Source organism: Vigna unguiculata, chromosome 5 (genome assembly GCF_004118075.2).
Source record: "Vigna unguiculata cultivar IT97K-499-35 chromosome 5, ASM411807v1, whole genome shotgun sequence".
NCBI classification, from domain to species: Eukaryota; Viridiplantae; Streptophyta; class Magnoliopsida; order Fabales; family Fabaceae; genus Vigna; species Vigna unguiculata.
This window is the reverse complement of record NC_040283.1, coordinates 48,202,388-48,218,442: the sequence shown is the minus strand read 5'-3', so window position 1 is coordinate 48,218,442 and position 16,055 is coordinate 48,202,388. Positions and strand designations below refer to the sequence as shown.

General features: G+C 34.3%; 1 protein-coding gene across 3 annotated transcripts; it reads right to left on the bottom strand.

Annotated features, from left to right (window-relative positions):
• Positions 1–1,161: 1,161 nt before the first annotated feature.
• Positions 1,162–15,524, bottom strand: LOC114185394 (vacuolar protein-sorting-associated protein 33 homolog). Of its 3 annotated transcripts, none has more exons than XR_003604791.1 (22): positions 15,315–15,524; positions 15,172–15,211; positions 14,901–14,981; positions 14,294–14,488; positions 14,077–14,187; positions 13,877–13,942; positions 13,577–13,684; positions 13,404–13,448; positions 12,980–13,036; positions 12,573–12,667; positions 11,612–11,663; positions 11,375–11,431; positions 10,946–11,008; positions 10,752–10,858; positions 9,728–9,850; positions 9,461–9,542; positions 9,298–9,368; positions 8,686–8,771; positions 3,053–3,110; positions 2,860–2,924; positions 2,382–2,475; positions 1,162–1,574 (listed from the first exon to the last, which is right to left on the bottom strand). XR_003604791.1 is itself a non-coding variant. In XM_028073095.1 (22 exons), the coding sequence occupies exons 1-22, from the start codon at positions 15,365–15,367 to the stop codon at positions 1,485–1,487; spliced, it is 1,794 nt and encodes a 597-aa protein (XP_027928896.1). In that variant the 5' UTR covers positions 15,368–15,524; the 3' UTR covers positions 1,162–1,484. The 3 variants fall into 3 exon arrangements, 2 of the variants coding, with proteins under 2 accessions (XP_027928896.1, XP_027928897.1); XM_028073095.1 differs by having other exon boundaries at positions 8,686–8,766; XM_028073096.1 differs by lacking the exon at positions 1,162–1,574 and adding an exon at positions 2,215–2,270 and having other exon boundaries at positions 8,686–8,766.
• Between the last annotated feature and the right edge of the window lie 531 nt (positions 15,525–16,055).

The window sequence follows — 16,055 nt, the reverse complement described above, 5'->3', positions numbered from 1 at the left end:
CAGTCAAATAATTTATTGGTCTACCGATGGATTTTATCTTATTTCGCTAATGAGACATATTTAATAATTTAAATATTGGTCTATTGATGTATAATTTAATAAAAAAAAACTATAATTATTTTTGTCATTATTTGTTATACCAGAGACATGTAAAGGATGCTGATGATGCACTAGTTTCAGAGGCGGAAAGTGAGGATTTATATAGAATTACCAGAAGTCATTTTTCAGTTTATTTTGACCTAACCTGTCATCTTGAATAGCCTGGATTTTTTTTTAATCAAAAGTTTATCTTGATTATATAATCTAAAAGTATTTTTAATTTTCAAATATAAAATTCAGAGGGGGCGATAGACAAAATAACCACAGAAGTCGCATGTCACTAATAATTTTAAGTTTTTCTGCAACATTTCAATTAGACGGGTATTTTAATGATACAGAATTTTTACATGATAGAAGAAAGAAATTAAAATTAATGTTGTTTAAATATGAAAAATCATGAACAGTGTCTTTGGCTAGGAGAACAATTTACAAAACATATCTTTCACATCTAAAACTAATTGTTGTAATCAATATGATCATTCTCCATTTACTAAATATATCTTTCACATCTAAAACCATAATCTTTGGCAAGGAGAACACTTACATATGATCTGTGCACAAACCTTCAATCGTCAAGGGGCTCCGTTTACTTGTATAATCTAATCCAAAGTCATGTTTAGCAAAACACAAATCTGATGTAACATTTAATAATGAATTGAGCCAAAATAATTCACAACCATCTTAGACCATTCTCTGTTTTCACCAACAATATTTTATGATAAACGGTGAAATAAACAACATCATCGGGCTACGTATATTTTAAATGTATATTTGTACATATATAGTAAATGAAACAATTGACCGAAAGGGGAACAAACAAATGCAAATAATATCATCTTGTAACTAGAGTGAAGATGTTGTAGCCAGGGTGAAGACAACAACACCCAAGGAAAGATTAATTCTATGAAGGAGGATGAGAAAACTTCAATAATTTTGCCTCCAATGTATACAATTTTAAGCTCTCATGCCAATAATACAATAGATCATATAAAATCCAAATGCGGCAAGGACTAAAATTAATTAAGTATTCAAGAGAGGAAACGACTCATGTCAGCAAGACTGTTAAAATCCATATAATCCTGGCTATTATAATTCATGAACTCCCCTGTGAGTTAATATATTCAACTAAAATCAAGAATAACACATTGCTAATACAAGTAGGTGAATCTGTTGCATACAATGAAAAAGAGCAGAGAAAAATAAAGCTCATACTATTAATTCCAGACAGTCCCTCTTAGAAAACCAACACAGAGGATTACATAGCAAAGGCATCGTCCAAAAACGAACTAGCCTAGTCATAGAATGGGTGTGACATCCTCGATATAAACTCAACATCGCAAACAAATATAATCGGCATGATAAACTGACAAAACTACACTCATTAATCAACCTAGCTTTTCCATAAACGGTTCAATCAAGCTTTGGCCATTGACTATTTTTGTTGTTGCAATAATCAAATCATATGCCATGCCCTCCTACAAAATAAACCACTATGAGAATTCGAAGATAAGCAGTCAAAAAGATTTACTCATAATGCCCAGTCAATTGGATAAAGCAATCAAAAAGATTTATTCATAAGCCTATTTGTTCTTTCAGCCATTATATTTATCTTTTCTCTGGTTCTGCTCATTGTATCCCAGTTCATTATATCCCTAGTCTTTTCAATTAAGAACTCTGATGTTCCAAGTCCCTCCTGTAGTGTTTCAGACATCTGAGACTTTTTGGCATGACCATGAAGTCTGCAAATGTGTTTGGAAAACAAAGTTTAGGAATTAATTTGGTTATTCTGTGTTGGGTAAGTTATAAAATAGGAAACGATTTTGAAATTCTTAAGTTGTGGTGGGTATTTAGAAGAAATCCACTCAACTTTGGGTGGATTTTGATATTTCTTTTTTAATTACTCCAGCTTCCCAATTTGATCCTTATTTGATTACCCTTTGTGCGTTCTCTAGGTCATGTTATCACAGGTATGGTCCAGAAGAAAGTTATCCATATTTCTCCACAATTCCCCAGTGCTCACTGAAGATAGAATATAAGAGAGCACCAGACAGAGATTTCCATAATTAAAGAACCCCGCTGGGGCAAGCCCACCCACCCACTCACCTAAAAAATAATTGCTCATCCACCAAGCTCAGCCACACAACACAAATTTATGAAGCAACGAAATCCACCTACCCGAAACATTATGTACCATAACCATATTAAAAAAATAATAAATTATAAGTTATTGGTTAACCTAGTGTCTACGCGACATTGAGAAATAGGCAACAGTTATGACACACCTGAGTGCTGAAAAAGCGGAGTGCGGAAATCTCTGCAAAGGTAACACCCCCAACAAAGACAACAAGCACCAGGGCACGCCTTCCATCTGGTACCCTGAAAGATACGAAGTTCCAGAAAAGAATTACAAGATCTCTTCCTCAAAGACTCCAAATTTTAGTAAATGTTGATACACCATGTCAAATGAAAACCATCAAGTTCTAAAAGGTTTATCTATTAAGAACCTTAGTTAATAGATTACACAAGACATTAAACCACACCTTAGGAGGTAAATCCACACCAACAAGTAAAAGATTTTGGATAAAATATAGCTGAATCGGTATAAACCTTATTAACAGGCATAATTTTATTGTAGTGATTTAACCCTTACACGAAAAGATAAGCATTGAATTTCCTGGCATTTATTACATTTTTCTGATACCATTTTACTAGAGATAAAGAGATGCAGAATTTTTAAAGCTGACACTAGGTAAAACATACTTGGCCAAGCTGGTGGTTGAAACCCCTGATAAAGTGTCAAATGATGGACTATTTGAAAATCCGCCCTGCACAGTAAAATATAAAGACTAAGAAAGGTGAATGGGATAATATGTGACTTTGATTCAAACAGTTATAAATAGCATAGAAACATTACATGAGAAAAAACATTCAGTCAGAGTTCACAGGTACTAACCCTCTTTGTTTCTAAATGTGGTCCAGGTAGTAGCTTCAAAATTTCTTCAACAGGACGCCTAAAAGATCAGTAACAGTCAGTAATGTTTCAGTTGATCGACTATTAAGCTTAGTTCACAACCCAAACATAGAAAAAATTAAAGCAAGCAAGATATATTCAAGCTAAAGAAAAGGTATTGCATGCATAAATAGCAAAAGGGAAAATGTGAAGTTTTAAAAAACTGTAATTAGGTAGTTGTTTAATATCAAACAGCCTTCAATTTTATCATAGCATATGGACAGTCTAGAGAGGCGTTTCACTGCTAGATATGTTGGGCCTTGCTGATAAAATAAAAAATAAAAAAACTGCTAGGTATGTGGGGACATCGGCATGTATTAGTGTAGAGCCAGCTGTCAACAGCTGTCATTCTGTTATGCTTAGTTAGTATACAACTATCAATCTGTTGTATTGTTGTGTATAAATACGTGTTGTAACCCTATTGTAAATATCAAGTATCATCTACTCAATATATTCAGTTTCCTCTGCTAAGAGCATTTCTCCTTTTTCTGTTCTTACTCTTTTCTGTTATGGTATCAAGAGCCAGAAATCTCCATTAATGGAGTCGTCGCATCCTACTTTCTCAACCTCTTCCATTCCTTCTTTTCATCCTATCTCTGAGAAGCTGAGTGAGTCCAACTTTCTTTTATGGCAGCAGCAAGTTGAACCAGTGATCAAAGCACACAAACTGCAGAGATTTGTTGTGAATCCTGTTATTCCCGTACGGTTTCTTACTGAAGATGATCGTGCAGCAGGCAGTGAGAATCCAGCGTACTCTACTTGGTAATAGCAAGACCAAATCCTTCTATCGTGGCTTCAATCGACGCTTTCTTCTTCGATCTTGTCTCAATTGATCGGTTGTGTACATTCGTATGAAGTTTGGGACCAACTTCATGACTATTTTCAAAAACAGACGTGTGCGAAAGCCAGACAATTACGAACAGAGCTTCGCACCACGACGCTTGAGCAAAAATCAATGTCTGAGTTTCTTCTTCGCATTAAGTGTCTGGTTGATGCTCTCAGCACTTGCGGTGATCCTGTTTTGCCTCGTGAACATCTAGATGCTATTCTTGAAGGTTTACCAAAAGATTATGGACCGATTATATGTTATCGAAAGCAAAAGTTTCGAAAGAAGTTACTCGAATCTCCTTCGATTAACGTTGCTCAAGACGGATCCAGTTACAATTCTCCAAACAACTTCCGTTCTCAGGTCCAACATTTCAATAACACATACTCTGTTAATAGAGGCACTCCTGGCTATACTGGCAATTCTAATCGGACTGGTAATTTTGATCGAATAACCACTGCCTATAACCGCGGAGGTGGTGGTTTTACTCGCGACACTCGTGGTTGTGGAGGCAACGGCAGAGGAAGAGGTCGTTATGCAAACTTCCAGTGCCAAGTTTGCTTGAAATTTGGTCATACTACAACTGTGTGTCATTATCGGTTTGATTCTGATTATCAACCTAACTCAACATTAAGCCTTCAAGAGCATGTGTTTTGTAATTCTTCCAGCACGTCAGATGTTCGACAGAATGCGTCACAGACCAAAAATGTTGTTCCAAGTGCCATGATCCTTAACTCTGAAAATCAGGATCCGAACCTTACTACATGGATCCCTGACTCTGGTGCTTCGTTTCATGTTACTGGAGAGTCTCAAAATATTCAACAACTTCAGTCCTTTGAAGGTCCAGACCAGATCTACATAGGCAATGGCCAAGGGCTCCCTGTTCAGTCGTCAGGTTTCACAAAAAATTGTTCACCTTTGAATCCCAACTTTCCTTTAGCTCTTAATAAACTGTTGCTTGTTCCGTCTGTTACCAAGAATTTAATTAGTGTCAGTCAGTTTTGCAAAGACAAGCATGTCTTCTTTGAGTTTCATCCTAATCGTTGTTTTGTTAAATCACAGGCCACAAATGAGATCTTGCTTCATGGCTCCTTGGGTCCTGATGGTCTCTATGTATTTCCACAGTTACAGACTTCTCAATCTGCTGCTCAACCATCCTTCTCTGTCTTTTCTATGTCTCCGAGTACTACTACTAATAAAAGTGTTGATCCAAGGTTTTCTATTCAAGATTCCAAGCCATCTGAGCATGTTGCTCCTAGTTCTCAAACTTTGTGGCACCTTAGATTAGGTCATCCCAATTCAAATGTACTTAAAATTGTTCTGAATCATTGTAATATTCCCATATCAAATGAAAATTTGTTTGAGTTTTGTGCAGCTTGTTGTGTTGGAAAATCACATCGTCTACCCTCTTCCTCATCCCAAACTGTTTATTCTGTTCCGCTTGAACTTGTCTATAGTGATCTATGGGGTCCTTCCAATGTTGTGTCAACAAATGGTTTCTCTTATTACATAAGCTTTGTTGATGCTTTCTCTAAGTTCACTTGGATTTATTTTCTGAAAAATAAGTCTGAAACCTTCACTGTTTTTCAGCAATTTAAGGCCATGGTTGAACTGCAGTTTAATACCAAATTAAAGAGCATTCAAACAGATTGGGGGGGTGAATTCAGACCTATGTCTTCATACTGTAAAAATCATGGTATTGTTCATAGGCTTATTTGTCCTCATACACATCATCAAAATGGTGTTGTTGAGAGGAAACATAGACATATTGTTGAGTTGGGAATGACTCTTCTTAAGCAAGCCTCTCTTCCAATCAAGTTTTGGGACTTTGCCTTCAAACCTCTGTTTACTTAATCAACAGGTTGCCCACATCCTCCTTACAGTTTCAAGTTCCATACACTGTCTTGTTTCACAAGTCTCCTGATTATGCCTTCTTGAGAAACTTTGGTTGCTCTTGTTATCCCTTTCTACGTCCCTATAACAAAGACAAGTTGGAATTCAGGTCTCATGAATGTATATTTTTAGGCTATTCTCCTTCTCATAAGGGTTATAAGTGTTTGTCTTCTAGTGGTCGTTTATATGTTTCCAAGGATGTTGCCTTTAATGAGTTGAAGTATCCTTTTCTTGACTTATTTCTCACCACTAGTAATAAATATGTTGTTTCTCCCATTGTGGATACTTTGCCCAGTACCACTATTCCAATTGTTTCGTCTTCTCCTTCTACTCCAGGTGTAACCAGTCAGTTTTCTCCACCCACCAATACTTCTTCTGCTGTTATTGCTCCTATTTCTGGTCAGTCTCCAGGTTCTGTGAGTCATTCTTCTCCTCCTCATTCCTCTCCACAAAATATACATCCTATGCAGACCAGGTCTAAAGCTGGTGTTTTTAAACCCAAAATTCACTCTTCTCTTCTGTTAACAACCTGTGAACCCAACAGTGTGAAACAGGCCCTTGCTGATCCTGAGTGGTTTGCTGCTATGAAACAAGAGTTTAAAGCTCTTATTGATAATAATACTTGGGACTTAGTTACTCTTCCGAATGATAGACAACCAGTGGGTTGTAAGTGGGTTTTTCGAATAAAAGAAAATGCTTATGGTTCTGTGAATAGGTACAAAGCCGCCCGCTTAGTGGCTAAAGGATTCCATCAAGTTGCAGGTTGTGATTTTACTGAGACATTCTCTCCTGTCATAAAACCTGTTACCATTCGATTGATTCTTACTCTTGTTGTTACTAACAAGTGGGATTTGTTTCAGCTCGATGTTAATAATGCATTCCTAAATGGTTCTCTTCAAGAAACTATATATATGCAACAGCCACCAGGGTTTGACAGTGGTGATAAATCTCTGGTTTGCAGACTTAATAAAGCCATATATGGTCTTAAGCAAGCCCCGAGGCAGTGGTTTCAGCGTCTAAAACAGATTCTGCTACAACTTGGTTTTGTTGATAGCAAGTATGATCCTTCTTTGTTCATTTACAGAGATAACAACAGTACCGTGTATGTTTTAATATATGTGGACGACATCATAATTACTGGCAGCTGTGTTTCTCTGGTTCCACGCTTTATATCTCAGCTTCATTCTAACTTTTCTCTTAAACAATTGGGTAAATTGGATTACTTTCTTGGTATAGAGGTTAAGTCTTTTCTTGATGGCTCTCTTGTTCTGACTCAAAGTAAGTATATTAGAGATCTCTTACAAAAGACTAAAATGGTTGAAGCCCAATCTATTTCATCACCTATGACAACGCACTGCAAACTCAGTAAACATGGGACAAATTCTTTTCATGACCCTTCTCTGTACAGGTCAGTTGTTGGTGCCCTTCAGTATGTTACTGTCACTCGTCCCGAGTTAAGCTATGTTGTTAATAAAGTGTGCCAGTTTATGGCTACTCCATTGGATTCACATTGGGTTGCTGTCAAGCGTATTTTGCGCTACTTAAAAGGCTCTGTCAGTCATGGCTTACATATTCAAGCAGCTCCTTCCTCCAAACCGTTTCTCATCAAAGCTCTATGTGATTCGGATTGGGCCTCTGATCTTGATGATCGACGTTCTACGTCAAGGACTGCAATCTATTTTGGCCCCAATCTTGTCTCTTGGTGGTCGAAGAAACAAACTGTTGTTGCTAGGTCCTCCACTGAAGCAGAATATCGCTCTTTAGCAAGCACTGCAGCTGAAATTACCTAGATCCAAACTCTTCTTGTTGAATTAGTTGTTTCCTCCGCTGTGCCAGCTTTATATTGTGATAATCAGAGTGCGGTTGCTGTCACTCACAATCCAGTTTTACACTCTCGCATTAAACACATGGAAATAGATGTTTTCTTTGTCAGGAAAAAAGTCTTAACTTAGAAGCTTCAGGTTTTTCATATACCTGCAACAGATCAGTGGGCTGATGCCTTAACTAAGCCTCTATCTCCTAGCCGTTTTCTGTTTTTACATTCCAAACTCAATGTTGTTGATTCATTTTGTAATTCTCAACCCCATTGAGTTTGTGGGGGGCTATTAGTGTAGAGCCAGCTGTCAACCGCTGTCATTCTGTTATGCTTAGTTAGTATACAGCTGTCAATCTGTTGTATTGTGTATAAATACGTGTTGTTACCCTATTGTAAATATCAAGTATCATCTACTCAATATATTCAATTTTATCATAGCATATGGACAGTCTAGAGAGGCGTTTCACGGCTAGATATGTTGGGCCTTGCTGATAAAAAAGAAAATAAAAAAACTGCTAGGTATGTGGGGACATTGGCATGCCTTGTCACATGACTCGATCTTTGTTTCCAGGGGTTTCTTTTGTATTTTATTGTGAGAATGTCGTTCTCTATCTTTATACTGTCCATTTCTTTTCAATCAGAATTCTCTTTCTTTAAACCATGTTGGGAGAGGATTACTCACACTGGATGTGCTCAAGTTAACAATAAGACAGACAATAAAATATCCTGCTTTCCGTAGCATGGATTGAAAAATGATTGTTGACAAAATTATACAATGAAACTAACATCTCAATTAAACATGGTGTTTAACATTTTAAACTAGAGTTTTTAAGGTCGGCACAAACTCATTTCTAACGGCATAACATTTTACAAAAGCCAACTAGGATCTAAAGATGCATGAGATGAAATTTAAAGTTCAATGAGTTGAACTTCGTTATAAATTTATACAATTGCGTTTGTAGGTAATAATGAAACGAGAAAGTTTATTTTCATAATAAACAAGAACAAGAGAGACAGTCATTATTAGAGATTCAGATTTACCATCCAGAACGAATGGCATGCTGGACCAGTCGAATGCTGAGAGGTGCATATCCAGAGAAGACGTAAGCAATATCATTGGGGCTGTCCTAGTAGGAAATCATTTTAAGAGTAAGCAGGGAAACAGGACAAAGTAGATAATTGTACAACATTTGCTTATCAAATAGCAATAATAACAACAACTTAATAGAGCCCAATGAGATTTAAAATGCATACATGAAGACAAATTAAAAGAATACAATACGCTAGAAGTGTCATTAACTGCCACTGCAAAATGAATTGATTTTTGAACAGAGAATTCTGGCTATAGACACTAAGTAAATAAACAAAAGAACAATAGAAGAGCTCATGGTTAAAAATAGCTGGGAAAAATATTGCTTCAAGACTGCAACAATAAATTAATCTTAAATGCGATTGGGCAAATATTAAAGATTTGGGATGCTTAGTTCAACATTTGTTATCACTTCAAAATGGAAATATGTATGCCGTATTTTATTTCTCTCGCACTCACCCATCACCATGTTTACACAGATTATCCAAATCGTGACCATGAAATTAATATAAAATTTAAAATATATCAAATGTCTAATGATCACATCATTTAGAAGAAATTACTTGGCTGTATCGGTGTCTTCAACCACAAGCTGCAAAGCACGTTTTATAGTGACCCAATTGCTTTTTGACTCCTAAAAGAATCACAGGCACAATAAGAGTTAATTATTAAATGACAAATACATAACCCATTTGAATTTGAAACTAAACACCTAGAGTATTGTACCTGCTTTTTAAATAGTCCAGCTTTCTCTAAATTGTTTAGCATTGCTACGTGCTCAAATCCATAGCTATGAAGTAGTTCTCTCCTATGAATTGGAAGTTACAAATATACATTAAAACTAAGTACTTCAAAAAATAAAATCTGCTAGTATATTGTACAAAAAGCAAATGGGAATAACATTATAGGCTAGGGATTCCCATTAATCTACAAACGTAACAAAATGAAGAAAAAAAAAATAGGACAAGGTATCAATGAAGCATGCAAGCTTGCCTGAAGTAGTCAAAGTGCTTCTTTGGCAACCCAGAATTAGTAATAGAAAATAGTATTAGAAGGCGTAAGACTGTTGTCAAAGGCTCCTGCTTATGGATCAGTTCTTCAATATAATCAAAGCATCTGCATAGGTGATGACAAAAGTTTCATATTATAAACACATTCAGTTATGTGCATGCATCTGTGAACTGTAATGCCTCAATAGCAATCAATTGCAGCACTGACCCGGCTAACAATACCATAAAATTAGTTTTGGCAAATCAAGTCTATAGTTTATTCCATGTAATTTAAAATTCATCCATGAACAGCAACTATAAGCGCTACTTCATTTATCTCAGGTGCTGTAAATTAAACAACCTAAACTATAATATGGCATTATGACCAGCAAATAAAGCTGAATTGCCTATTACAACCTAAACTATAATATGGCTTTATGCACATATAGCCAATTTTAAGTCTTAATATGCAAATTTCTATTAGCAGGCAGTTATTAGTCAAAGATACTTGATGCACTAAATTCTTGTTTACAAGGAAAACAAAGCACCCCAAGGCCATGTCTTCGATGGTAGACTTCCCAAATTGCATCTCAGTTTTTATTCTCATGTTTAATGCCGATCCACAACGTATACTAAAAGCTTGGTTTTAAGTTTTGACAAAGAAAGTTGATATCAAATTAAATTTTAGGCATAAATTGTTGGCCTTAGATGAAAAATCCTCAAATTTTCATGGCGAACAAGAAAAAGCATAAAATATATACCCCAAACCAAAACATGAAGCTTTCAAATAGAAGAAGCTACAAAGTAATATGCTCCAAACAATGGTACTAAAGTACCAGTTCCTACCTTAGACAATTAAATATGGTTAATAAAACGTATTCATTTGCCCATCTTACACATTATCATCTACTCCCTCCAAAATACATGATATCACATCCTACTTAATTCATATAAAGAGGGAAATTATATTAATTTAAAATACAACAACATCAAGTATATAAAACTCTCTGTATGCAAAATTAACTCACATGTCATAACTCTGGGACTCCACGATTGTATGTTCCATATCAAGTTGCCCAAGAAATGAAGGCTTTGACGTGAACGTTGATAGATGCTGGGCAAGATTTATGTGCCTCTGGGAAGTTATTTAAGGAATATTCTGAGTTGATAGACACTGTGATGTATTAATGAAATATCAAAATTACAACAAAAATGTTCTTACAGTCATCTCCGGCAATGAGTTCAGCTTTTTCACGAAGTCCTTCAACTCAGAAACTGTTTGTGTCTGGTCATCATGGAAAGTAATATATATTAGAAATTAGAAAGCTTTTACAAATCCATTTTAATTTTCCAAAAGTAATAAAAACTTAATTTAAGCGCATCTGGAATTGTTTGAGTAAACACAATTTATTCAAGCAATAGATATTTTTTTCTATTTTTAAATATTGCATCCTTCAAACAAACATCAAACTGTAGTACCTCTGAAGATAAAGTATGGCAGAAAAACTATTTGAAAACTTCAATTTATTATATTTTGGAAACAGCACAATTTCAGTCGATTCACTGATATTACTCACATAAAACAAGGTTTCAATTACTTTTGTAAAATTGACAGCAAAATCAATGTCCAAGTATAAGGCCATATACTTACAGTAGTTGTCATTTCTGTGTAGTCTTGCTTCATGGAAGTAGCTTTTTGACGCAAAATCTGCAATACTGCAGACAGCAACTAAGAAAATAGAACTACAAGAGAGCCAAAGATTTTTTGATTAATGTTTCTCTCCTTGCTCTTCTGTGTGTGTGTGTGTGTGTGTGTGAGAGAGAGAGAGAGAGAGAGAGAGAGATTATTTAGTTATAACTATGCTACAAGTGGTAAAAATGAATCAACCTGGACAACAACTTCAAAGTTTAGATCCCGAATCTCCTTAAAAAGCTTGTCACTAACAAAATCCATGAAAGTAAACATTATTTCAATAAATTACTTCGAGCAAATGGAAAATGAACAATAAAATAATAATTGCAAAGAAACAGAATATGGATGTCTGAATTATGGCTTAAAAGAGGATTTGGAGAAAAAGGTCATCCAGAAACATATATTTCTTTTTGCTACACCACAACAACAAAAATTATTGTAATATAGGCATCATTCAAGGTTCACGTCCTCTTACAACTTTAATTACATACAAACTGATATTCAAGGTAGCAAAAAAACTCAGATATTGCTTAATAGAAAACCAATCAAGCCTTTAGTACAACATATTCACTGAACATAATGTGATATAAATAAAATAGGATTTCTTCAATCAAATTAAAAAAGAAACAAATTAAAGGATGTGATATAAATAAATAGGGATTCCTTCAATTAAATTTACAAAGGAAAGAATTAAAGGGAAAACGTCTTGAAGCTGAGATCATGTTTATAACAACAATAATAATAACCCAAATTCCAAACATTATCTCATTAAGTGAAGTTGGAATGGATCAATTGTTTTGTCATTAATTATCTTTGTAATACTCTTTAATCTAAATAAGATCATTCTGCCAGGAGGAAAGCACACTTATGCATATGAAGAAAAAAATTGTTTCTCATTCCTCCACAATATAAACATGTATGATCGGCTTCAATTAATGATGCAGAGCAGTATGAATCGTGTCAGGATATGGGTATCAAAAAATATCTAGAAGGAGAATCGATTTGACGGAGCAACCTACTCATTAACAGATTGAAAAAGTTTCAAGCAAAATAAAAGATTGGAAAAGTAACAAAAACATGATACAAATCATCCATGTGATAGAAAAGGGGTCTCATGTTTGCAAACCAGATAGAGCAAGTGAGAAATGTAACTTACCTTGAATTCAGGGGAACTTTGGTTTTTTTTCCTTCTTGTTGAAGACCCATAATAGATGCATCAAGCTCTACAGAGCCATTGTTGATGTGCAGAAACTACAATTATACAAATTCAGCAAAATAGTCATCGTCGCTTCAAACATATTTATAGTATGAGTAAATTTATACAAAATATTTTTCTGAAGATCAATTCATGCCCCTACAATAATCCATGATGTTTAATTCTAAAGCTCCTTGACAAAATCACCAAAACATACAATGGAAAAACTTCCACATTGTAATTTGCAACATCACAAAATTTGTTTGGGGATATTCTCAAAAGAAAAGCCCGATCAAATAACACAGCTAAATCTTTTATGCAATAAATATTCATTCTTAAAAGTGTATATTGATTATGTATTAACTTGCCTCATCAAGCAGTCCCTCGTATGTTAATTGGGAACACAAAGGGGTAACCATGTCCACCTGCACTCAAAGCATACCCAAATTCAATGACCACCATTCATGTGGACCCTACTCATTCAAACAACTGAAATGGTAGGACCTAAAAAAGAATGTAAGTTAATGTGAATATACAAAATTAAGCATGGATGAAGAACTAGTAATAAATTGTTTAATTTCAAAAAAATTCAATCTCATTTATGTAAAAAAAGTCTTTCATTAACATTTATTTTATGAAGTAATGAAGGATAAATGTATTGGACGTGAAATGCACTCTTTAAGCATTAACAAAAACATTCATAGACAACATAGTACAAGGGCACCAAGTATAACGTCCCCCAAAGACACTACCAATCAGAACAACGGAGATGAGATGGGAAACAGGTGGTACCTCTCTATCTAGAAGGATTAGTGTATTTATCTCTGGCACAACAATCTGTGTAAACGAAACAGAGGATTATATGGTGTATTTTAATTTTTGAATTGAATACAATATCAACATAGCTTTTGTTTGTTATTCTGCTACTCTAACTTGAAGAGAAAGACAGCGCAGAGATAAATTACATCAGATGAGTTAACTGGTTCCTCAGCTTGCATTCGGTTTAGGATGTCTGCAACACACACAGATGCTTTTCCTTTTGCCCTCACATTTGGTATCACTCCAAAAGAAAACTACGAAAAATTAAATGAAATGAAATAGTTATAAGTACATACACACAATGATTGAGATCATGTTAGATTTGATGTTAATGATGATGATGGTATTTCATAAAAGGACAACTGTATGCGACTACTCCCTACTTGTTTGATGCTAATTGTTCATGTCTAAGGAAAATTTCAAGTGTGTGAGTTCAAAAGTACAACCTCAAGTTTGTGAATAGCTTTAGCAATGTGCCAAAGCGATCCTGTATCACCATCAACTTGGCATTCCTACCACCGAGAGAAGGCAAACAAGAATAAATAATTAGTCAAACCAAATACAGAAGTAAATTTGATAAATTACAACACTAAAAGAAATTCTATAAATAAGTCACAACCAGAAGAAGTATTAATATCCAGCTTACTTTGTAAGAAAGATCAAGTTCAAATGATAACACATCTTCATCCATCGGTACAATATACAAGGGATATTCCCCAATTGAAACCATATGATGTAATTTCTCTTCCTCAAGAACCTGAGCACGAAAAATATTCATTTATGCCTGGCAGAGATTTCATGTTTAAAATAGAGAGGCATCCTGCCCAACTACGAAAATTATTTGTTTCCAATGAAAGCTTTACCTTCTCACAAACAACAGTGCGGCGGGGGACAAAATAAACATGATATTCTCTTTGCAGTCCTTTTGATAGATCATTATGAATATTAGAACATATGAATTTCATCAACTTGGGCTGAGCATGCACAAGGTAAACTACTTTGCTGCAATCAGTCTGAATTGGATCACTAGAAAGATGTCGCAATTCAACTCCATGCTCCTGTTTGTAATTCAGTGTGAACTCTCAATATCAACAAAATATTAAAACAAGCAAACAGTCTATTCACAAAAGAACTACGAATTTTTGTGGGTAAATGTTGTTAAATAACCACCATTGAAGGGAAGCCCGTTATGGTGGAGCCATAGGTCACAATGGCATGTTTATATGACGGAAATTTAGCCTTCCACCATTGATAATTTCGGTGTGTAGGTACACAGAAAGATTATTATTATTTTTTATTAACAGTCAATTAAAAACTAACTAGCATATTTTAAAATGTTCGAAATATATATATATATATATATATATATATATATATATATATATAAATTTATATATATATAACAGATTATTCATGGATTGATATCCCATTACATAAAACCCAACAAGTTACTAAGGGCAAGATAAGTGCCTTGAGAATGGATGTCTGTATAATAAGTGAGAGAGAGTCTCCGAGCTTCGGATCAATGACCAAACACTTCTTTCCTCGAACCTACAAGAACACGACAAAAAGATCACACACTTGCGAACTCGATATTCAGTGCCGTTACAGTAAAAGTGATCAAAATCAAAATAAACAAAACAGTCAATTGTCCAACATCAAATCTTAATTCCAAATCACGTAACCGAAGTTGAATTTCATACGAACAAAAGAAGAGGAAAAATTCAAGGGCAAGAATTACATTCTTGAGGATGTTGAGGAGTTCTTTTTGGGACTGTTCCCTGAACGCAACGAGAAAAATTATGGTTAAAATAACTTGAAGTTGAATTTGTGAATACTGTGAGCGTGAAAAATGAATGGGATGATGAATGAGTGAGATTTGACCTAATGGATGTGAGATTGACGGGAGCATTATCTAGGTTCGGAATCTGAGCCATCGAAAAGAGGTAACACCACTACACAGTTTTGGTCTTCGCAGAAAGTTCGATCAGAGGCGAATCATAGTTGCAACTAACAGGTTCTTGGCTGAAGAAGAAAGAAATAGGATTGAAGAAAACAAGAATATAAATGTGTTCGATTAAAAAAACAAGAGCGCAACATGTTAAGAGAATACATACATACATATACATATATATATATATATATATATATATATATATATATATATGTATATATATATATATATGTATATATACATATATACATATATATATATATATATATATATATATATATATATATATTGTTTTTTTTTAAATATTTAAAAAAATGGAAATAAACAACTCATTTACTTAAATAACTTAACATATCATTACATCAAATATATACTCGATTTTTTTTCTTCCATTTGATGTGAATATGTCTTCATATTATTTTTTTCTAACATTACTTTCATTCAAATTATGAATCACGTAGCAAATATAAAGAATAATAATACATGTTTTAATTTAAATAATTTTAAAAAATTTTAAAAAATAAACATAATATTAAATTTACTCATTGATATAATAAAAAAAATCAAACATATGGATAAAATAAGAATCTAAATTTCCGTCTAGTCTTTTGACGTTGTTCCGTACTCATAATTCAAAATACTTTATGTTATATTCTATGAATTTTTTAATA

Bases quoted from the DNA above. Each gene is read 5' to 3' on its own strand.
- LOC114185394 (XM_028073095.1), bottom strand. From the start codon at position 15,367: ATGGCTCAGATTCCGAACCTAGATAATGCTCCCGTCAATCTCACATCC. The intron at 13,449-13,576 runs GTAATTTATCTC...TCGTTTACACAG, and splicing joins AACCAGTTAACTCATCTGAT to ATTGTTGTGCCAGAGATAAA. The intron at 12,668-12,979 runs GCAAGTTAATAC...GTATAATTGTAG, and splicing joins ACGAGGGACTGCTTGATGAG to TTTCTGCACATCAACAATGG.